The 23,130-nt window shown below is 36.4% G+C and overlaps 3 protein-coding genes across 4 annotated transcripts in view; 2 read left to right on the top strand and 1 right to left on the bottom strand.

Moving 5' to 3' along the window:
* Window positions 1-230: 230 nt before the first annotated feature.
* On the bottom strand, window positions 231-3,181 carry LOC148407781 (cyclic AMP-responsive element-binding protein 1-like). The gene is made up of 3 exons (XM_088402168.1): window positions 3,067-3,181; window positions 1,616-1,745; window positions 231-661 (listed from the first exon to the last, which is right to left on the bottom strand). Exons 1-3 carry the CDS (start codon window positions 3,095-3,097, stop codon window positions 517-519), a joined length of 306 nt encoding a protein of 101 aa, XP_088258294.1. The 5' UTR covers window positions 3,098-3,181; the 3' UTR covers window positions 231-516.
* Window positions 3,182-6,062: 2,881 nt separating this feature from the next.
* On the top strand, window positions 6,063-16,516 carry cul2 (cullin 2). Of its 2 annotated transcripts, XM_088401819.1 has the most exons (21): window positions 6,063-6,149; window positions 6,995-7,133; window positions 7,315-7,417; window positions 7,498-7,592; window positions 8,253-8,358; window positions 8,449-8,531; window positions 8,602-8,698; window positions 9,990-10,100; window positions 10,189-10,351; window positions 10,428-10,552; window positions 11,497-11,604; window positions 11,680-11,739; window positions 11,829-11,957; window positions 12,831-12,917; window positions 12,985-13,137; window positions 13,318-13,395; window positions 13,467-13,533; window positions 13,711-13,913; window positions 14,886-14,987; window positions 15,624-15,740; window positions 15,825-16,516. In XM_088401819.1, exons 2-21 carry the CDS (start codon window positions 7,015-7,017, stop codon window positions 15,954-15,956), a joined length of 2,238 nt encoding a protein of 745 aa, XP_088257945.1. In that variant the 5' UTR covers window positions 6,063-6,149; window positions 6,995-7,014; the 3' UTR covers window positions 15,957-16,516. The 2 variants fall into 2 exon arrangements, with proteins under 2 accessions (XP_088257945.1, XP_088257946.1); XM_088401820.1 differs by lacking the exons at window positions 13,467-13,533; window positions 13,711-13,913; window positions 14,886-14,987; window positions 15,624-15,740; window positions 15,825-16,516 and adding an exon at window positions 13,534-13,701 and having other exon boundaries at window positions 13,318-13,437.
* A 2,190-nt stretch (window positions 16,517-18,706) lies between these two features.
* Window positions 18,707-23,130, top strand: part of LOC148407777 (partitioning defective 3 homolog) — a 217,593-nt gene continuing 213,169 nt past the window's right edge. Inside the window, exon 1 of the mRNA XM_088402015.1 lies at window positions 18,707-19,073. Within this exon, the coding sequence (XP_088258141.1) occupies window positions 18,954-19,073 (120 nt within the window). The 5' untranslated portion in view covers window positions 18,707-18,953. The remainder of the gene's footprint in view (window positions 19,074-23,130) is intronic.

The following is a 23,130-nucleotide window of genomic DNA, read 5'->3' as shown; positions in this document are numbered from 1 at the left end:
AAACTATACATTATTATATTCCACAAAAAAACATCATCTTTAAATTACAATCATGGAGATTCAATCTTAGTTTTCGGAAAATACAACAAGGTGGATAGTAATGACAGAAAAGTAATAAATTGTTAAATATTAATATATGAAAGCATCACATTAGATAAACCACTATAAATTTAGATAGTTTCTTTGCCAATACTTACAAATACATACAATACAAAATATTTTTCGGGTTAAGCAGGCTTTGTTGAGTGTAGGTAAAAACAGGATGTACTACTTTATTCAAGCAAATGCATTCAAAACATTATATACATTTATTTTTGATCTTCCAACTATCCACATAACATTTGCCTATACCAACTTGGATTTTCCAACAACTAACAAGATACCAAATGTATGTTGTCTTTGCAAGTGCATGAGAGACACATTGAAATCACCACAAATTTGGCATACTTTTTTGCGTGGTGTTTTACAGTGGATCTTGTCGGTTTCTTCTACTTTCAATTTTCCAGATGATAAAGATCACTCGGCGTTGTGTCGGTAGATGTCTTTCATGGCTCTAAGCTCCTCAATGAGAGTCTTGTTTTGATTTTCAAGCACTGCCACACGATTTTCCAGGCATTTAACATACTCTTTCTTCTTCCGTCGACACTCCCGGGCCGCTTCTCTGGAAGAGTCACACGGATGGACATGAATGGACACATCATTCAGGCTATTACTATCAGGTTAGACCAGTGGAATAGGGCATAAAATATTTTATTTACAATATTCAAATGAGATTGGTCGGTACCTGAGCCCTGAAAAACTGTGATGTCATTTTCAGTCAACATCAGCCTGCTTTATTCATCTTCCACAAACACAGAATTCCATGTTTAGACTAATGTGGCATATAGAACAGATTGAAAGAAACTTTTTTTTTTCCTTTACGACCTCTTTATTTATTTATTTGATATTTCAAGACATGGAATCCATTTCACTAATTGTGTCCTCCCTTCTATGTTGTATTTTTAACAGCAGATTTTCAATTAAACTTGTGAAAAAAAATGTTAATACAGATTAAAGATGGTTCAATTTGGTTTTTGTTTTTGTTTTTTCTTTTCTTTTCAGGATGATCATTAGTAATCAAGATAGTCAATAAATGATATTTGAAGAGAATAATTGTTTTCAGTAAAGGAGAATTTTTTTGTTGTAAGAAAAAATATACATCAACTTTGTTGAAATGTATTTTACCTTGTTTATTGGATAACCTTTCAAATTTGTAGCAATTATTATTTTTTGAATAAATATAGACAACACACATTTTTGTTTTGTAAAATTCTGTCAACAGCATGTCTTGAAGTTTAATGGAATCTGAAACAAGCAAGTAGCTCCCCATAGTTTTCTACAAGTAAATCAAGTTAAAAAAATAAAAAAATAAAAATAAAAAAACAGGGATTTTAACAATTTTAACTGGGAAAAATTGCAGTGTACAATAGAATCTCCTAAACAGTGAACTGAAAAATAAAGAAATACATCCCTCAACACATTTTCAAAGCGAAATACCAGCCTTAAGATTCTTCAAATGAATTCCAACATTCATTAGCAAATGTGTCAGAAATCAGCCCTAATAAGTGATGAATACCTATTCTTCATCAAGCGCTGTTCCCTCTTCTGCGACACATCCTCGAAATGCTTCTGAGTGCCGTGAGTGCTGGTCTGTTCTACAACTAGCGGCAGAATGGAGCTGGTGCCAATAAGCTCACCTGAAGAGCCTGCAACAACATAACAGGGTGGACTTTAAAGTAAGGGTGGAGCTACTTGCTAGCAAGGGTTGGGCAACCTCTTGTGCCTCCTCTGGCCACCTTTTTGACCTCTCCTTACAATTTCGATAACTGGGGGTAATCACCTGTAGAAAATGGATGGATGGATGGATGGATGGATGGTATTTATATGCTACATTTACATGCATGCAGTTTGCTTACAGCAGGGGTTGGCAACCCGTGGCTCCAGAGCTGCATATGGCTATTCAGCACTGCACCAGTGGCTCCCTGAAGCTTTTTTAAAAATGTATGAGAATGGAAAGATGGGGAACTCTATTTTTGTTTTTATATGGTTTACAAACATGCCACAGACATTTTGTTTACTCATTTTGATAGTTGGCAAATATAGCTAATAAAGGCACTTACAGAATGTGTTGCCTTCACTTACAAGGCTTGTGTTAAGGCTTAATGTTTTTTATTTTTTTTGATGAATCATACAGATTTGTTATTTTGGATAAATATGCCTCTTTCAACATTTTGGGTTGCAAGTGATTCATATTTAAAGTTTAAATGATATAATAACATTATTCCACTTCATGAAACCCTGACTAAGCATGATAAAGAGTGATGCATGCATCCCATTGGTGAGGTTTTGTGTCACCCTGGCCACCCAACAGAAATAAAAATCCTCGCTACACCTCTGCTTTAACCCATACAACTTGAACTGTAATCCAAATCACACATTTTCTTTCTTTTTTCTCTCACTTTTCCCAAGATTAAGATCTACAACTAGTCTCAGTCAACAATCCTTGTAATTATCCTCGTAATAGGGCCCTTGTTCAAATCTACGTTTCCTTCTATCATTGTTTCCATGGCAGAGCCCCATTACCCTCATTACACTCAACACATGGATGATTAATTCAGAAATACGCTGCTACGCAAAAGGAACTCAATAGAATCACACCAAGGCTGGCCACTGACGTCAGTCTCCATCTTACTCGCTGTATTACATACTGTGGAGACCTTTACCAGGAACAGTGGTGACGTCAGCAACTGGTGCTATTTGCTTTGCGTGGGCAGAGCAGTGAAGCATTTCACTGAAGGAGAGGGAGAGTGTCAAAAAGAGGCAAAAGTTGACTGTAAAAATCCAAGTCTAACTCTGGCATTTTTAAATATATAACAGTATATTCAATACCTCATGTGAGTTTCCCATATTTCAATTGTTATTGCTGCTACCAAGTATAAAAATGCTCAACAATCAAACTGAGATTATTGCTGGATGAAAAAAAGCTGCTATTTTAGTGCAGGGAAATATGTAAGGAAACAAACATACCTGTTTCTGTTTCATCGCCAGTTACAGCCATACCTTTTTTACTTCCAGGATTTTTTCAAGAGAGTGTGTCCTTTCCCGCGTCTTCTCACAGACTAAAATAATGCCACAGTCAGCGGCAGGGTTGTGGAACTTACAATTAGAGTCATTGACATCATGATGACATCACTGGACTCCAATGTGGACAAGCGCTGCTCACTGTGAGTCAGGGTAGGGTTTTTTTTCTTTCTTTCATGTTTTATTCAAAACACAAATTCTTGGCACTTTATTAACCATATGAGACTTTCAATTACATTTTTTTAGAGAGTGGGATGAAATCATTGTTGGGAACTTGGCATGGAGTTTGTCATATTCTACTTAGTAATAAGCAACCTGTCCAGCAGGGTCCTGGCCCAATTGACGACAAGCTCTCTGCGGCCTTTCAACTCCAAACAATCATTTAAAAAAAAAATCCACAAAATGTTTATTTGATTTTCTTTTGGCCTACTGATGCTTTCTTTACACAGTGGTGACCTTTTTTTTTTTAAATTGTCACTGTAATCACTTCAGACTCTCATTGATCACCTCTACATTGGTGATCTCCACATTGCTATTATTTTTTTAAGTGGCCCGTTCAACTGCTGTTATTTTCAATATGGTTCTTTTTTTCAAATGTTATTAACACGGTCCTTCCAATTGATTATCCAAATAAACATATTGTTATGATTCTACTGCCTACATAGGATAATCATCTATCATGAAGTAATACTAATTACTTCTGGTTTGTCAAAATTCTAGTTTGTCTTTTTGGACTGCACACTTTTTTTTAAATACAACTGTTCTGTGCAGTTTAAGTCATCCACGTACGAAAATAAGGCAACTGTCGCCCTCTGCTGTCAATATCCGGGAAAACACAAACCCTGACGTCTGACTTTAAGACAGAGGTGTCAAACTCCAGTCCTCGAAGCCTGGTATCCTGCATGTTTTTGAAATGTCTATCTCAAACAAACCTGATTCTAAGGTTTAGTATCATATTCAAACTCCTGTACAGCTTTCTAATAAACTCATATAAAGAGGTGCTTCTTAAATATTTTTTTTTGCAAAGCTCTCCCAAGGAAAAAGAAAACATTTTGCACACACATGCTGCAGTGACAATAAATGAGATCATTAGCTATGAACATTGTATCAGTACAGTACAGTACCCCAAATTGTGTCATGGTTAACATTGACACAAGAAAAAACACAATTTAAGTCAAATTCGAGCACTCCACTCCATGCAGAAAACAAGAATGTATCATAACAAAGGGGCAGAGAATGTTTGGGACTTGAGATGACTTTAGTTATTTTATGCATTTGAAGTCACCCAGGAAACATCAAAGAAAATATCAGCAAAGGCATCACCATACAACTTATCCTGGTTCTATGGAGAGAACGTGTGGAAATGATTGAATTTTAGCAATGGAGTCCGTACTGTGCGGTGCTTGGAGCCAGTTGTGTCGATTTTACAATTTTTTTGCTGGTCCATCTGTTGTCATTTGTTGGCGCACTGCCCCCATTGGCATAAGTCTGCAAAGCATGGTCTTTCTGAGACACTGTAGTGCATGTGCTACATTACCGTAATGCCACCAAATGTCCCACATAGTCACTCAAAATATTACTGATCATCCCTTTAATAACCTAAACATTGCAATATATTTTGCCATGTAAGAGCAGAAAACCGAATAAATATGCCTTTTTAAACCACACATCATCAAACAATTTTTGTAAAAGACATTCAAGTTAAGATGACCAATACATTTCTGGGTAAAGAATGACACAATCACAAAGCAGTGAAGTTTACTTTAATGATGTTCTTTGATGTCCATGAACAAAATGACCCCCACTGGTAGCAAATTGAGTCCTGTTTTATGATAAACATTGGTTTGAAACTTTACTGAGTCATTCCTATGTTTTCAACTATGAGCACTATGTCCCATTGTGCAATTTTCTCCGTCAACAGACCTGCCAAAGTGGAGTAAGGATTTTGAGATGGCAATATCATTTGAACATATTTACAAGTAGGCTTGTATTTACTTGTAGGCTAAATGCTAAGTGCATTTTTACTCTGCATACCTCTATGCGCATACGCGTGGCATTACGAGAACAAATTGACAAAAAAACAAACAAAAAAAACATAAATTTGACTAATTATGTTAATTGATTTAATTTTCGAAAATATTAGGATAATGTAGGCCAAGTACTACTACTATTACTTCTTCTTCTACTACTACTACTACTACTACTACTACTACTACTACTACTACTACTACTACTACTACTACTACTACTAATGATAATAATAATACGTGCAAAGTCTGATAGTATCCAGTGACATTGTTGGGAAACATGCAATGTTTTTAACAATTAACCAACACGTACTTTTGGAAGTTTTTTTTTTTTTTTGTACAGTACGTTCAAACGACTTTCAGCAAAAGTTGTTTAGTTCACATGGGCAGCTCCACACCTCCGTACACTCCTTTAGTGGTATTAGTTTGTATCTATATTCGATTTAATTTAAATGCTATCCTTTCAATTGTTCATTTATTTTCCCTGATTTTAGGTATGTTGATATTACATTTAAATAAAGCGACATCATTACCTTGTCGGGTAGTTATTGGGTATTGCTTGTTAACTAATTATAGGTAATTTCCACGATCACTCCCTTTTCATACAATATTATGGACCCAAGTGATTAATAAAATACGATTCTGGAAATTTGCAGAGTTTGATTTTTTTTTTTCCTGTGACAAGTTTGAACATTCGACTTTCCGTAGTGCTGGGCGGTACCACACATTTAAGTTTTTAATTATGTCTTAAACCGAAACATATGTAGACTCTATGACTCCCTTTTTGTGAGCGAAATAGACACTATTATCATTGAAAAAAATAAATGAATAAATATTTCACCCTAAAAATATACCAACTTTGGAGAAACATTTTCGGACCTTACGATGCCCCCCCTTGAAAGTCAATGGTATAACCCAAGAGGCAGGGAAGAGCAGTGAAACACATCAAGCCTGTGACAGCGTAGAAACTTGAGTTTTAGAGCAAGGATTTACTGTCCAGTGGTAAGTATAACTCGGACGTTTATCCCCGGACATGGTTGACTTTGTTTACTGGGCTGTCAGTGCCAAACGAGGTACATCGCGCAAGTAGACGATCATTTGCTCGCGATAGCTGCGCTGCCTGTAGCTTCCTGCTAGGCGAGAAGCTGCTAGCTGGTGCCTTCCGTGGAAATGAGCCGGGAGGAGTAGCATGCGAGAGAGATGCTAGCTAGCCCGCTCGCTAGCCATCCTATTTTGGGATTGACATTCCGGTAGTCACTAACTTTCACTTGGCTGCCCCCTTTTTCGAGAAGTTTACCTGTTAACAACACACGTCATGTTGCACAAACGTTAATTAACAGCGGCCGTTAAGAAGAAGCTAAGCAGCAAGCCGGTGCCTGACGTGTATATTTTTGTGATGGTCATTTACACTATCTTAACCCAACAGGGTCACGGTTTATTGTGCGATCGCGTTTTTGCTGGATGCGTCGCATTCCCCATAATCCAAATTACACGAATGCAACATAAAAGTGATAATTTCAACGCTGTTTATGTGATTATGTGCCTTGCTCAAGGGCACGTTGACAAGGCTCAAGATGGACAGTAGTATCAATTCAGTTATCAGTCTTTATGTACTTTTTAAATTGATTTAATCTTGTCCCAAACTTAAGTGTTTAGGATATTAAGGATTCAAAGCAGAGATGTCAAATATACGCCCCTTGGGCCAGATGTGGCCCCCAAAGAGGTTTAATCCAGTATTTTGAGGAATGTCACACTTCTTATTCAGACATAACTCAAACCTCCAAAGCAATGTATATGTCAATTAAATGGTGTATGTTTTAATTAATTTCTTTCTGTTTTATTACCAGGCTCATATAAAGGCTGCACAATGTCCTTGAAGCCACGGGTGGTAGATTTCGACGAGACATGGAACAAGTTATTAACGACAATCAAGGCTGTTGTGATGCTCGACTATGTGGAGAGAGCAACGTGGAATGACCGTTTCTCGTATCCTCCCTCAAATGTGTTTTTCTTTCAACATGAGCGATGACTATATTGATTGAAAATCACTGATCATAAAAAAAATATATATATATTTTTTGTTGTGTATCAGTCATCTACCACTATCATACGAACCACTACCATACGGCATACATAGATAATCATATTTCCTGAACATTGACCCCAGTGATATATATGCCTTGTGTGTCGCATACCCTGAGCCTTTGGGTGAGCGATTATACACTGAAACAAAAGTCTTTCTAGAGAATCATGTCCGGAATTTGTACAAGGTAAGCCAAACACCAAATCTGAAATGTTTTGCTTTATATGTCTTTTTTTAACATTTGTCCTACCTGTGCTTGCATCGTAGAAAGTTTTGGAATCGGAAGAGAAGGTTTTAGTAATGTACCACAGATACTGGGATGAATACAGCAAAGGGGCCGACTATATGGACTGCTTGTACAGGTAACACAGTTGTCATATATTCACCGCCATTTTACTCACTAAACAGTTTAAATGTATCTTTGAGTCGGTTAACATTTCACTTAACATTATTGATGTCCGTTTAAAACCTAGTAGTTTTTTGTGCTCTATTTGTTTCTGTTCAAGTTTCTGCCTGATATAAAATTAAGAGTAATATTCATACTATAGCATGCAATAGAACAGTGGTCCCCAAACTGTTTTCAATGCATTTTTGGAAAGAGAAGAAAACAAAACAAAAAAAAACAAAAACAACAGTGTGCTTTGCCATCTGTGTCTAATTGATCAAACTTTAGGACTGTATTTGTAGTGGTATCTCTTGGTGTATTTTATCAGGCACACTTAAGCAAAATTTAAATACAACTTTCACAAAATGAAGGCTTAAAACATTTTGCAAAGTAGTCTCTATAACATGATTCAGCAATAGGTACCTTCCAGTTGCGATTAATTTACTCTTAATTTGAAAAGACAAATGTGCTGTGCATATCACGGCATTAAAAAGCATAAAATTAAATTAGCTGGGGGTGGGGTGGGATAAATCACATATCCCATGACTTGTTTTTTTTTGCATTTTCAAGAGTACTTATACCCTATTTAAGGTGCAATGCACTGGTATACACACCATAAAAAATGTTGCCTTTACAGGTATCTCAACACACAATTCATCAAGAAGAACAAACTGACGGAGGCGGACCTTCAGTATGGCTACGGAGGAGTGGACATGAATGAGCCATTAATGGAGATCGGAGAGGTATTAACTAATATTGCATTCTCAAGCTACAGTGTTTTTTTTTTTTTCAGTAAAATTGTATTGAAACCTACTTTAATTTTGATTCTGTAGTTGGCACTTGATATGTGGAGGAAGCTAATGATTGAGCCTCTTCAAGCAATTTTGATCCGGATGTTGCTGAATGAAATAAAAAAGTAAGCGTCGTAACACAGTCTTAGCCACTTGAAATGTAAACAAAGGCTCAAACCAAATTTCCTCCTGTAGTGACCGTTGTGGCGAGAACCCCAACCAGAAAGTCATCCACGGGGTCATCAACTCTTTTGTTCATGTAGAGCAGTACAAAAAGAAGTTTCCACTCAAGGTAAAAATAATATCATTTTTAATTTTTCACAGGTTTTTGCAGGGATGAACTCAAGGTCAGCCATAACCCAAAAAAAAACATAGTAGGGCTGTGTGATATGACTAAAAAATAAAATCTCAATTTTCTTTTATCATTCTGAATTATTACAATTTTTACAAAGAAATAAACCCAACAAACATTTATTTAAAAGTTTGATTTATCTTTAAAAAGTCCTATGGGAAAACACAAAAATTAATACACACTGATTTATAATCAATTTTAACAAACTTAACATCAATAGTTTGTGCATAACTTGCTTAAAGGGACACTGTGTAATACTTAGACCGATTTACATTAAAAAGGAATGAATTATAAGATCATAAATAAAAAAAACAAACTAGCAAATAAATGTGCTCTTAACTACCAACAATCTTTTTTTTAATATAATCGGAGGTCTAGTTATGATAAAATATATTACATGGGGGGTGGCACTTCTCCAGAGGTTGCCATGCTTGTTTTAACTATGGACAATGGTAAATGCAGCAGCTCCTGCTGTCCATAATGAAAACTGTCAAATCTTACAGTGTCCTTCAAAGAGTTAGTCTATTTATTTTGCTGTGTTTATCATTTGATAGCTAAATTAATATTTTTCTAAATTCTCATAATAATGTTAAATTAATACCTTTAAAAACATATTTTTCTAATTGCTGTCAGCTGAAAATGAGATCACTTGTGCTCAAGGCTCTGTAACGGCCAATCATGGCTCACTTATGGGTCATGTGACATTCACAAACTGAACCCTGATTGATTGGTCGTTACCTGAGCCTTCATCCGATCGCAGTACACACTTACATTTATAAGTGTCCGGACATTCCATCCCAAGTATTTTATATATATTTATGTTTATGTTTATCAAATATTTTCAAGTTTTATGCAAAAGTAGTGTCTAAAATAGACGATACTGAAATAATTTTACACAAAATATTAACTTTTTAGTGCTAAAAATGGCTAAATAAGTGGACTATTCCTTTAAATTCCACAATTATTTATGTATTATAAACATGCCTTGTCAACCACTCTTGCAAGTTTTCTCTCTTTTCACAACTTTTCACTCTGCCACTTTTGCAAAACCTCCATTGCACAATTTAGCTAGTTTTAAAATCTTAGTTTTTTAAAATGCCAAATTAATTTAAATATTTTAATTTATTGGCCAGCCCTCATACATAGTATAGAACATATGTGGGGATAGTATATTACCAACTAAATGGGCAGCAGGCCTTCATTCAGATTTGTGGTTGTTATCGTTTTACAGTTTTATCAGGAAATCTTCGAAGGGGAGTTTGTGACAAAAACCGGAGAGTATTACAAACAGGAAGCTTCAAATTTACTGCAAGAATCCAACTGTTCACAGTATATGGAGAAGGTATGCAGTCCTTACAAGTAAGCAAATACTTTGTCGGTTCCTGCCTGAGCCACTCGAAAAAGAAACGGACTTGTATCTCTTCGTCCAGGTTCTGGGGCGGTTGAAAGATGAAGAGATGCGATGTCGGAAATATCTGCATCCCAGCTCCTATGCCAAAGTTATCAATGAATGCCAGCAGAGGATGGTGGCCGATCATCTGCAGTTCCTCCACGCAGAGTGTCAGAACATTATTCGACAAGAGAAGCGAGATGGTTAGCTTCGAACTGTATTCATTTTATGAATTTGTGTTCCCCGAGTGGAAAATCACTTTTGTTTGTGTTCCTCCAGACATGCAAAACATGTACACGCTATTGCGAGCCGTGTGCAATGGTTTGCCGCACATGATCCAGGAGTTGCAGGTCCATATCAACAATGAGGGCATCCGAGGAACCAGTAACCTATCTCTAGAAAACGTTAGTGATGCCACACTATACATTCATTTTTAACTGAGTTTTTATGTTTAGATGCCCAATAAATAATCTACAACTAACCGATAACTATTGATAGTTTTGATGATCAATTAATTGTTTGGAGAGTTAAAATATTCCAAATTGTCTGAATGTCAGCCTCTTATCATTAAACATTATTTGATTAATTTTGTCCTCTGAATGCAGACTGATTATCATGCTCTTTTTAAAAATATGATATTTACAAGTGTCTGCTTTTACCTGGGTATTGATAAGGGGGGGTGTCCGAATCTAATATTGATATTGAATATTGGTCTGATATCCACCAATAGGATCAGATTATTACGGTCTAACATCCAAAATCTCCCAATATTTTTTTCTGTTAGGGTTATTACTCAGAACCCATTCATTTATTGCATTTATTTTAATTAGTCTTAATTTTATTGAAATGCAGTAACTTCTAACTAAGTAACTTAGATTATATAGTACATTTGATCCTAAAAAAAAATGTGTCTCTGTACTCTTGGCTGCAATATCAATATTTTATCGGAAGTGAAAAAATGTATTGGAACAACCCTAATATTGATGTAATTATCCTTTTTAATTATAATATAAAATTAATTTAAAATATTTATTTTTAGTTTCTGTCCCATCCATTTAAGAAAACGTCATTTAAAAAAAGAGGGAGGAACTAAATCTTTTTTCATCCGATTAATCTACAAAATTTTCCATTTATTTTTTTGCTTAATTTCAGCTGTCATTTTGTTGAGTAGTAAAACCCTGATTTTCAAAGCAAAATAGTTGATGTGCAGATTTGTGACATCATCTAAAAATTACTTTCATTATGATTTCATAATAATTCAAGGTTTGCCGTGCTCAAGTCCAGACCTAAATTCAGCCAAACAAAATTGCACTGTGTCTAAGACTTCTATGTTTTTGCACTCTTGTAGATGCCTACCCTATTTGTTGAATCAGTGCTCGAAGTTCATAGTAAATTTGTTCAGCTCATTAACACCGTTCTAAATGGGGATCAGCACTTCATGAGTGCGCTCGATAAGGTAACAAAAACCTATGCAAACTTTATTTTTTCTTGATTCTGCTTTATTCATTCAGTACTATGTATTTTCTTTTAGGCATTGACGTCTGTAGTGAATTTCAGAGAGCCCAAGTCCATCTGTAAAGCCCCAGAGCTGGTTAGTTTACCCCTACACACAGATACTGTTTATTATCATAAAGTTTTGTGGTTTTGAAGGATCTCGATTCTCTGCGTGTTTCTTTGCAGCTGGCCAAATACTGTGACAATCTCCTGAAGAAGTCTGCAAAGGGAATGACCGAGAATGAGGTGGAAGACAAGCTGAGCAGTTTCATCACCGTTTTTAAGTACATAGATGACAAAGACATCTTTCAAAAGGTGAACAGTCTTCTGTATTAACTTAATAAATTCAGTCGTCGTAGTATATACTCCTGACCTGGAGTTCAGGCTGGGTGATACATCTAATTTGATTATTTCATCTTTTTAAGATTGATATTTCATATTAGAATATTTTAAAAATGGCTAAATTGTGCAATTGAGATCTTGCAAAAGTTGTAGAATTTACACTGTGGATGGGTGATTTATAATACATGTTTCCACTACATTAAAGTACATGGTTCTTACCATAATTCCCTAAATAAAAGACATACTTTTTTTTTCTCTCAAAAATCAAGGCCAAATGTATGGGTCCTATAAACGGTAGCCATTCAAGGAAGCTTAACCGCCTGTTACAGCAAACAGCAGCTCGTGTTATCTGAGGTTGTTATGGCATTATTTTCAGTAACATCGAAAATACCAGAATTTGACCCAAAAATTGAGGGTGCTTCCACTTCCACTGTGCTGTCCTAAAGGTATTAGATTGGACACGGAAAATTAATTAATAAATGAATTTTAGACAAAATAATAACCTTTTACTGCTAAAACGCCACAATAAATGTACTAGACCTCGAAGCAAGTTATCCATAAAGTTTGAATGTTACGTTTATGTTAAAAATGATTTCTCATCAGTATTCATTGTTTTTGTCCTCATACTTATCATAGGATTTTTAAAAAAATAATACTTTTAAATTAGTGTTTGTTCGGTTTATTTTTTTCATTAAAATCGATTTAAAATGTAATTGTCCAGAAAAAGAAAATCAAGATTTGATGTTTTACTTGAAGCTCAATCCTGTAATGAAAATAGAAATGTTTGCCTATACTTAGTATCGCCAGAATGTGAAGTAATAGTCTTATTTGTTCTTATTTTTACAGTTTTATGCCAGAATGCTAGCAAAGCGATTAATACACGGTTTATCATTGTCAATGGACTCAGAAGAAGCCATGATCAACAAATTAAAGGTAAATACAATTAAAAACGTGCTCGCACACCCTGAACAAACTCTCATGGTTTCTCCCCCTCCCACAGCAAGCGTGTGGCTATGAGTTTACGAGCAAACTTCACAGAATGTATACGGACATGAGTGTGAGTGCTGACCTCAACAACAAGTTTAACAATTTTATCAAGACGGAGGAGACTGTAGTGGACTTGGGTATCAGCTTCCAGATATACGTATTACAGGTGAGTGAGCGGCAATTCAAGATGCATGCAAACAAGCCAGATGCCTGTTTAGACCTCTTTCACTACCAATGACTGCCATAGAGATCCATTTTTACTAGACAGGCATAGAAGGAATTACTTGAATACAGGCTGTCAAAGTGTCTGGCAACATTTGTAGCAGTGCAACACATGTGTTTGCAGGCTGGAGCTTGGCCACTCACGCACGTCCCATCTTCCACGTTTGCCATCCCACAAGAACTAGAGAAGAGTGTCCAGATGGTAAATTGTTTTAGTGGAGCGTCAAAAAAGCAGCATTGTTTGGTAATGCTGGGGTCCCTATTTTTCTGCAGTTTGAATTGTTCTACAATCAGCACTTCAGTGGAAGGAAACTGACTTGGCTACACTACCTCTGTACAGGTAACCTCAATGCATGGAACAATGAAGCCTACTCAAATGAGAGGCAAAAACAGCTGCAACAGACCAAAAAGTCTCATCAATCAACCCAATTCCCTAAGAACACACCAACCTGGATTATGCAAACACTATTCGCTTAGAATTGTATGAGATTATTGTCATTTATGTATTTCTTTTAAGGCGAAGTCAAGATGAACTACCTATCCAAGCCCTACGTTGCTATGGTGACCACCTATCAGATGGCCGTGCTCCTCGCGTTCAATAACAGCCAGACGGTGACGCACAAGGAGCTGCAGGATGGTACGCAGATGAACGAGAAGGAGCTGCAGAAGACCATCAAGTCTCTTTTGGATGTGAAGATGCTCAACCACAACTCAGAAAAGGTGGAGTGAAAGTTTATTCATCTTTCGGACTACATTTTTATTTACATCACTCGGCATATTTTATTCAGCATCAATCATGCAGTGCCATTTTGTGTGTGTGTGTGTGTGTGTGTGTGTGTGTGTGTGTGTGTCTGTCAGAGTTGTCAATAAAAAGAGGACAGGGAAATGAAAAAGAACTCGTCAAAACAATATTTTGCAAAAGAGGGAGAGAGCACCAAGGTCTTCCGGTGTTCTCTGGCTCTCCTTTTGTTTCATTTCAAAGATTACAAAGAAGGTGGTTACAAGTTTCACAGTAATACCATATAAGGATTTGTTTATATTTGTGTGTGCACGTGTGTGGATGAATGTGATTGCATAAAAGTGTCAATAGTTGTCCAATCAATGGATTTTTTATATGATTTATACACACACACACACGCAATTATTCCAACATTTTGTCTCCTGTCACGTTATCATAATTTATCATGGCACCAATTATAATATAATATAATATAATATAATATAATATAATATAATATAATATAATATAATATAATATAATATAATATAATATAATATAATATAATATAATATATAATACAATACAATCTGTCACTCATGGTGAAAGCCACCCTATAAATAAACTCAACAGCAAAAATATAATTAAACATAAGAATGCAATAAAACTGTTTTTTTGTTTCTGGCTCCTCTTTTTGGAAAATGTTTTTAATAACAATGCGTATCTGTATAAAACTTAAAAATAAAGGCATATGACATTTTAAAAAGGAGGCACTATAACAGCAATAAGCTGCTTCATGGTCCAATTAATTTGTTCTTAATTTGAAAAGAAAGCTATTCTATTCCTATACTAGTCAGTATGAGGTGTGGTGAAAATTTGAGGATAGTACTATCTGATCAATAAAGCTTTGCCAGCTCCTTCGGCTATTACAGAGCAGAAAACTGATGTGTGTCTGTCACTCTTTCTGCAAACAGGAGGAGATTGACGCTGACTCCACATTTTCACTGAATATGTCCTTTGTCAGTAAAAGGACAAAGTTCAAGATCACAACATCAATGCAGAGGGACACGCCACAGGTTTGACACTTCTCTAAAATTTTAAAGGGTTTGTCCACTGTAGATATTTGCAGCAGTGGAAAAAAAATGTTTGGTATATTATTCATTTGACTAAATATTTTATTACGTACAATACTTTAAACAAAGATTTGCTTCATTTCAACTGAAAATAATTTCAGGTGCTGAAGGCTCACGTAACAACCAATCAGCTTGTGAATGTCACATGACCAACAAATAAGTCGTAATTCGTCGTTCTAGCTCCTATTCCACCGAAGGGCGAATGTTGGTGAAGGTACCGGCTCTTTCGATCTCGTACGGGTTGGGTTGCCAAAACAGTTTAAATATATCTCTTCTCATGACCTAATGCATATGTTCAAAATGTCCTTGCGACAAGAGCAATACAGGGAAACGTCTGGCAACCTGGGTGACATTTTAGGTAGACATTGGCGAACTTGAACGCACCCTGACAAGATCTAAAGAACTGCTCCCTGAGCTCACGTTTGTCCCTGGGTGTGATAGAGGCTTACCTAAGCCTCAAGCACACGTGATGTCATTTGCAGTTGACTGCAAGTTGCAAAATATGTTTTTCAAGGTGTCCGTTGCACATTAAAAAATATTTATCAGACAAAATACATCTTTTGTCTGTTTTCTGTGTAGGAGATGGAACAAACAAGGAGCGCTGTAGACGAGGACCGCAAAATGTATTTACAAGCTGCTATAGTGAGAATTATGAAAGCCCGCAAGGTGCTCAGACACAATGCCCTCATACAAGAGGTGGGTTGATTCGATGTTGTCATCGGAGTCGTGTCACTACCTTTCGTTTGGTGATGCAAGAATTTTTGTTGTCTTCATATCCAGGTCATCAATCAATCCAAAGCCAGGTTCAACCCCAGTATCAGTATGATCAAGAAGTGCATAGAAGTGCTCATCGACAAGCAGTACATCGAGCGAAGTCAAACCTCTGCGGATGAGTACAGCTATATCGCTTAGCGATGGAGTCCGGGAGCCACACTAAACTGTGACTGTGGCCGATGCAGGTTTTGAAGCATAAAACACAATAACACAACACATGCATCCATTTTGGGGGGTTTGTCGCCCTCTGCTGGGAGCCCAACACGGTGACTAAAGAACGCCTGTTAAGGCAGACGACCACTTCCCACTCCAACCACCTTCTGTTTTTTAAGCTGTTTACAACATCACCAGTGCCACGTGCATCATGTGTGCGGAAAACGACGCAAAAGAGAATGCCTATATACTGTAGTTATTGGCGAGGAAAGAGAAGAAGGGCCTCTGAGGTGACTGAAAAGAAGACCATGGCTTAAAAAGTAAGTTGGGGCATCAGTGATGCATTGATTGCTCCACATTTGAAAAACAAGCTTTCTTTTCTCGCGTTTGCAGTTCTTGTTTGTGTGTATGTTTTTTTAATGTTCTGGTTAGGAAAGATTATGTAATAAAACTCATACTGACCATTGTATCTAAAAAAAAAAAAAATGACAAACATGATCTTGCTGCTTGTCAAATGAATAAAATTCACAAGGCTTTTATTTAAACGTTGTCTCAATTTTTAGTTATTTCACTATTATGTTTTGTTGTTTATGTCGGAGCTTGTCCAACAGCTATTAATTCTGACAGAGCCACAAGTGGTGTCGTTATTTATTTAAATTGTGTATGGAAAATTCATGTTATTTGCGGACAATTTTCAAGCCACTTTTGATTCATGGGTGTTTTGCATTCTGTGCAACCTGAACTTGTCACCTTAATCTGAATTTATTTCTTTGGTGATTACCTCAAAATACAACAAACCGGTTGAGGCACCTGAATCAACTTTACTTGGGAGAATTGTGGCGTAATCCTTGAAAGGTCCTGCCTAAACATGCCCTATATTAAAAGAAGCCTGAAATAGCTTTTGTTGCTCCCTGTTTTAAACTGCCGATAAGATTTTACTGACTTTCAGAATTGTCCTGATCTAAAAAAAAAATATAACATGAGACAGATTTTCTAGCAACATTAGTGGACAAGTTTTTTGCACACAAGCCTGAATAAAATGTTTGGGTCTGAACTTTGACTAGATAGTAGTTTTCAATCTTCAGCATACGTGTTTTTGAAAGCTTTTTAGGAAAGTTTGTCATTTTAATCATCAATTCAAGTGTAGAAGTCTTTAAATGCATTGTTTGGTTGCTAATATTTTTTCTCTGTTAATTAAATGAAGATGTAAATATGTAGTACATCTATAGCCATCATATGCATTGTATTACTATGCTATGTTGTGATTATATCATCGGTTTTACAGTGATAGGATTTATTTTCGCTATAGAGGTTATGATGTAGCTCTAAGCACCCCGTTACTCTTTTGCAAACATGTTTGTTTTTTCCTTTTTGTAAAAACCTTTTGTGTAGCATTATGATTTGCTTCTTAAATAACTTTTTTTTGTAATTTAGATGAAATGCCATTCTTACTTGCTGTTGTGTCACAAAAACATGGAAGAAAGAAGCCAGAAAAGGGACTCAAGATTTCAGTAGTAAATTGGGTCACACTGCATATCAGCCCTGGGGTTTAATTTACTCTACATCATGGTTTAATAATTCAAGCTTACTCCTATTTAAATTTCCAAAATAACTAGTGAAATACATGTTAACACAATGGTTTTGTGATTTGAAACCAGACAATACAGACATGCTTTCTTCTTTCTACATATCTTTCTGAAATATGTAAGCCACCAACTTGATTGGTTTTCCTACCTATACCTTCCTGATACTCAAGTGCATTTACTCTGTCAGGAGAATAATAATAATAATAATAATAATTATTATTATACTAATACTTATGATTATTGTTTAGTATTACGGTAGAGATCTTTTTACAAAAATAAATCATTAATTGTTCATAAATATTTGTCCACAAAAAAAATCAACGTGTCAGACCTGCTCTCAAATAAAAATTAATAAATACTTGTCCACAGAAAATTGTTAAACATAAATCATCCTCTTTTGGGATTACAGTCGAGATCTGTTCAAGAAGAAGTCATAAACTTAATAAATATTTAACCACAAAAAACCATAATCAACAAAGTGTCAGACCTGTTCTCAAAAAAAAAAAAACTATAAATAAATATTTTTCCACAGAAAAATATTCAACTTTTGGGATCATAGTAGAGATCTGCTCACAAAATAAATCATTAACAGGTAACGGAATGTGGCATGTGACAAGTTGGGTTGAACCATTCTAGTTTGCTTGAGAATCTGGAAAAATGAATACAATTTGTTTGATGAATTTATATTTCCTGAAACAATTATTTCAATAATTATCTTTAAAGAATGTTTGCTTGTTTGTTTGGTTTAAAATCTCGAGTACCCCCTGGAGTTCCTTCAAGTACCCCCAGGGGGGGTACCCATACCCCCATTTGAGAACCACTGTCCTATGCAATGCAGTGAAGGGTAAACCATGCATCGATGATTATATTTAGGTTATAAAGTGAAAGTTTATATTTTTTAATTTAAATTTATTTTTGTTACATTTGATTGAATACGTCAATATGTGTTGCTTGAAAAAATCGAAATACTAAATAATTTATACTATTTTGCTGATTGTGAACGCTTCTGGTGACGCCACTGCTTAAGCGCAAACTCGTATTGGCTGTTAAAGGGTTAATTACAGAACGTGTGTACTTTCACCACTCCTGCTGCTTGTGCACAGGAGACATTCCTGTTGCCTGCTCCAACATGTGGGCGACCCTCGCAGCGTCATGTCAGCTGTGCGCTCCCCGCTGAGAAACCGCTCGGCTGGGAAGTTTTCCCTCAAGTGAGTCAACACTCGAGAGGAGGACGCCACCCAGTCAACCGGTCCACACCAGCCACCGGATTTCTGACTTTGGACTTCTCCGCGAGCAGCTGCGATCATTAGTTTGGCTTCCCCAAGCAACGCCGCCAGGGATGGTTTGTTTCCCTTCCGCGCGTCGTCTTTTTCCTTTTTGGAATTAACGCGAGGACATGAAGGTGACGGTGTGTTTCGGACGGACCCGGGTGGTTGTCCCGTGCGGGGATGGAAATATTAAAGTGACCAGCCTCGTCGAACAGGCGGCCATGAGATATAAAAGAGCCATCGCGAAGGTAAGAATGCATCGCAGCTATTGTTTGTGTACAAAAGTAAACAAACAGCCTGGGACTGGAGTTTGCGGACAAAAATGTGATGCGTGTGGACGATTATTGGACGCTTGAGTGATTATAGAACGGATTATAGAATGTACGTACAATAAGCGCATAACATTCTGCGCGTTCGTGTGCAGGTGTGCCATTAATTGCAAACCGATTACAAGCACGCGAATGCAGAAAAAGTGACGCAATCAAGTTAACGCGCACAATCTGGAATGCAAAATAGAAGAGCCATTTTAATTAATAGTAAGAACATGTTATAATCAAATTTCAAATTTGATTTTTGTTGGAGCTTGCAGTAGTTAGAACCGCACTATACTGTATTTTGGTGGTGTTACTAATATTTGGACAAACTTTTTTAGCCACGTGAGTTGCCAAACACTCAGATTTTGCACTTAACTAGAACTATAAATACAATTAATAAACACGTGTTCTTTGGGTGGCGGAACAAACAAAACGTACAGATTCTGAAATCTAGTATTCCCTCACAACATCGCGGGTCGGTCATTGCGGCTTCACTCTATCGTGGCTTGTCTTAAATGACCGTAAGGTTTTTCTGTTGTCTGTGTCGCTGTTTTTGTTAATACTTATCCTCCTCCTAAGTCAGACAAGACAAATGGATTTGATGTCCGACAAGACAAAACATACTTTTGATTGAATTAATTTGTTTATTTATTTTGTTAACAAAGTAAACAAACAAAAATGAACAAAAACAAAACATTTTTTGTCTCAATATAGCGGGATATAATGTGAACCTGGAGACAAAAATGCTAAATTAGCTAAGGATAATGACAGAAAAATATCCATCCATCCATCTATGCAATTATTTATTTTCTTTAGCTGTGTATCCTCACCAGAGTCGCTGGCTTCCTGGTGCTTATCCCATCTGTCTATGGGCAGTAGGTGGGAGACACCCTGGACTGGTTTCCAGCCAGACACAGCTGAAAAAATACTCCGTAATTTTATGTTTTTTTATATGAAAACATTTTGAAATGGCAAAACGGTGTGGGATTTTTTACCAGAGGCAATAGCGTTACCTTTGAAATATGCAGGTGTACTGTGTGTACTAATATTGTGGCCTAAGAATGTAAAAACAAATCAAAGTTTACACTCATTGCCCTCTTTTAAACACTAAACATGTTTTGGAGCATATTCAAGCATCATGATGGAATGCAACCCTCTGTGCCAAACCTGAATGGGTCCTGACAAGGACCCATCGCTTTTCCCCACAGGGTTTCTTGCCACTTTTTTTTTCAAACGCATTTAGTACATGAAAGGTTAATGGTTTCGGTAAACTTTGAAATGTGATAAACCTTTAGATGTACATACTCAACGACTCGAACTGTATACTAATATATAGAACTACTGAGACTAAACAGTGATGAAATACCACAGGTCAACATTCATTTTTGAGGAGGACTCCCTCTGACACACACCACAGATCACACATCCCTATTAATCGTTTTCCGCAGCTCAGCAGAATGGAAGCGACTGGCCCATTGATCCATGCCGCGGTGCTGTAAATGGAGAAGTGTTGGCTCCGAACAGAACAGGGCCATGTGCAACAGGTCCGCTAAGCCTTTTGGGGCTCTGGAAGACATAATCACTTGTATGGAGAGTCACTTGAGATTTTAAAATGTTCTCAAGAGCTGACAAAGCATTAAACCAAAATCTGTCTTCTAATGTTGCACTAAGATTTATTAGATGCATTTGAATGGATGCAAAAAGCTATAGGGTTAAACCGAGACTATGAGCATGCTGCTGATGCTGATCCCTATTGAATGAATCTCAGAATAACCACTGTATCCCTGATAGAAACCGATGCTGTACTCATTACCCGCTGTGCTATTATTTTCTGTGGCTCAGCAAGAATGGCGGAGACTTGTCCATTGATCGAGGCTGTGGTACTGTAATGTAAGAGTGTAACACCATGACCATGCACCATAAAACAAAACTGAAAATGTACTCTGTTGAAGAAAAAAATCAGGAATAATTGACTCACTATACTCAGTAACCTGTTGGTTATGTCATCATGTGTATCTGAAGAGCTGGTAAAAAGAATTTCATGATAACCAGATATGCAATAATATGAATAGAGAGTGCAAAGCTGAACTTGCGGGTCCTGCAGGATGGTAGGAATGTGGTGTGACTGATGGTAATTGAAGACGGTTAAGTTCAGGCTTCTGGTCAAGCACCAGAGATTTCTCAAATTCATTTCTGCCACATCAGGGAACAGAGCACGGGATAGGAGAGAAAAGTGGACTCAGTAACCTCTCATCATCCTTCTAGGGTGAATCTTCTTTGTGCAACTTCTCCTGTCATTATGTCTATTTTACTCCTTTCTGTAGTGTTGTCTTCTGCTTCTTCACATATGCTCAAGCTTTCAGCACATATATAACCTTAATACACTGGACTATACTTATTGCCTACTTGGAACTATACTAATCATCACTGAAAACAATCTATGACTGTGGAAAAAAAATGTCAAAAATTGTCATCAGCTTAAGAAAAAAAATCCACATGGTTGGGCTACAAAAATAAGCTCTTACAATATTGTCAGAAACATGGTTAAACTATGTAACTTTTTTTCCAACTTTCGCCAGTAAAAAGTTAATATTCTGTAATTATTAGATAACACAATTATTTTTCATGTACAATATCTTTGGTACTTACTGTTGACTGAAAAGTACATCACATGTACTCAAAGCTCAGGGAAGAACCAATCACATCTTGCAAATGTCACAGCACCAAACTCAGAAAATGGGTAAGCATGATTGGTTGTCACCCAAGCCTTGGGCACACGTGATGTCATTTTCAATCGATAACATGTTGAAAAAAATGTGTTTCAAAGGTAATTACCCAAAATATGTGTCAGCAATGACAATGTGCATCCATATGAAACGTAACAAAATAAAGGCATACAATTTTTTCCTAATCAGTCATTCTCACACAATTTAGCAATATGTGGCTTCATGTTTCAATTAATTGCTCTTAATTTGAAAGTAATGTATTGTTCCAGTTACGGAATTAACTCATTCACTATCATTGATGGCGATAGTCATCAAAGATCCCTTTTAACTAGGCACTCACTCAATGCTACTGACGGGCTATACAAGACAAATACTGTATATATTTTTAATGGGCTGGCACTGAATGAGTTAATACGTCTAAAAAGACTTTCATTTACCAGCAGAAACCATATTATAATCTTACTTACCCCTTGAAGTGACTTCACATAACTCCATTTAAGAACTATTGGTCCAACGTTGAAAGAACACTGTAGAAATTACTAGAGTAGATCATTATAAATAATGCAATTGTTGTACGCGAATAACTAGCATATATGTCGGACTGTAAAATTCACCAGATTACAAATGGAAACAAACAAACAAAAAAAACTAACAATCTGTTTTTGTCATGGTACATGGAAGCTTCTTAATTTTTTGTTTTATTAAAAAAAAATGTTTTCAAACTGCCAAGTTACAGCGAAAAAGACTCAACATGTCTGTATGTTTAGAAAGAAGAGCAGCATCAACACACCTTCAATAGAAATTGAACACACCCGCAAATTTAGAAATAAGAGCAGCACTAACTCATTTTCAACATAACACTGGCACACACTCAGATTGTTAGAATACTGCACCTACTTTACTGGTGGAGAGTGCCCCCTGTTAGTTGCCCCCCTTGTTAGTAAAATATCAGTTCAAACTCATAATCAGTACTTCTATAACATCTTCTATAATATCCCTTTATTTAAAGTCAAATTAAAGCAACCTCTAGAGTGCCTAGTATATTTAGTATTTTCACTCATCTTTCAAGGCCGGCAGATTATTGTGCGCTATATCTATGTAAATATGGGTGGTATTATACGAGAGATTAATTTCCATTCCTTACTTTGAATTGTTTGTAGGTATCTGTGTTTTAAGTGTGGAAACACTGCCATTTAATGGTCACAGTTATCACTACAGTGCTCAATTGGCTTATATTAGGTAAGCATTAGTCAAGGGTGTCAGTT

This window comes from Hippichthys cyanospilos, chromosome 19, assembly GCF_059441005.1.
Source record: "Hippichthys cyanospilos isolate Australia breed blue-spotted pipefish chromosome 19, RoL_Hcya_1.0, whole genome shotgun sequence".
In the NCBI taxonomy this organism is placed as follows: domain Eukaryota; kingdom Metazoa; phylum Chordata; class Actinopteri; order Syngnathiformes; family Syngnathidae; genus Hippichthys; species Hippichthys cyanospilos.
This window is presented reverse-complemented; position numbering and strand designations above follow the sequence as displayed.

Coding starts and splice junctions, on each gene's coding strand:
- LOC148407781 (XM_088402168.1), bottom strand. CDS start 3,097: ATGGCTGTAACTGGCGATGAAACAGAAACAG. Junction 1,746..3,066: donor TGGCGATGAAACAGAAACAG/GTATGTTTGTTT, acceptor ATGTTGTTGCAG/GCTCTTCAGGTGAGCTTATT. Junction 662..1,615: donor CAGCGCTTGATGAAGAATAG/GTATTCATCACT, acceptor TGACTCTTCCAG/AGAAGCGGCCCGGGAGTGTC.
- cul2 (XM_088401819.1), top strand. CDS start 7,015: ATGTCCTTGAAGCCACGGGTGGTAGATTTCGACGAGACATGGAACAAG. Junction 7,418..7,497: donor ATGTCCGGAATTTGTACAAG/GTAAGCCAAACA, acceptor CTTGCATCGTAG/AAAGTTTTGGAATCGGAAGA. Junction 11,605..11,679: donor TCATGAGTGCGCTCGATAAG/GTAACAAAAACC, acceptor ATTTTCTTTTAG/GCATTGACGTCTGTAGTGAA.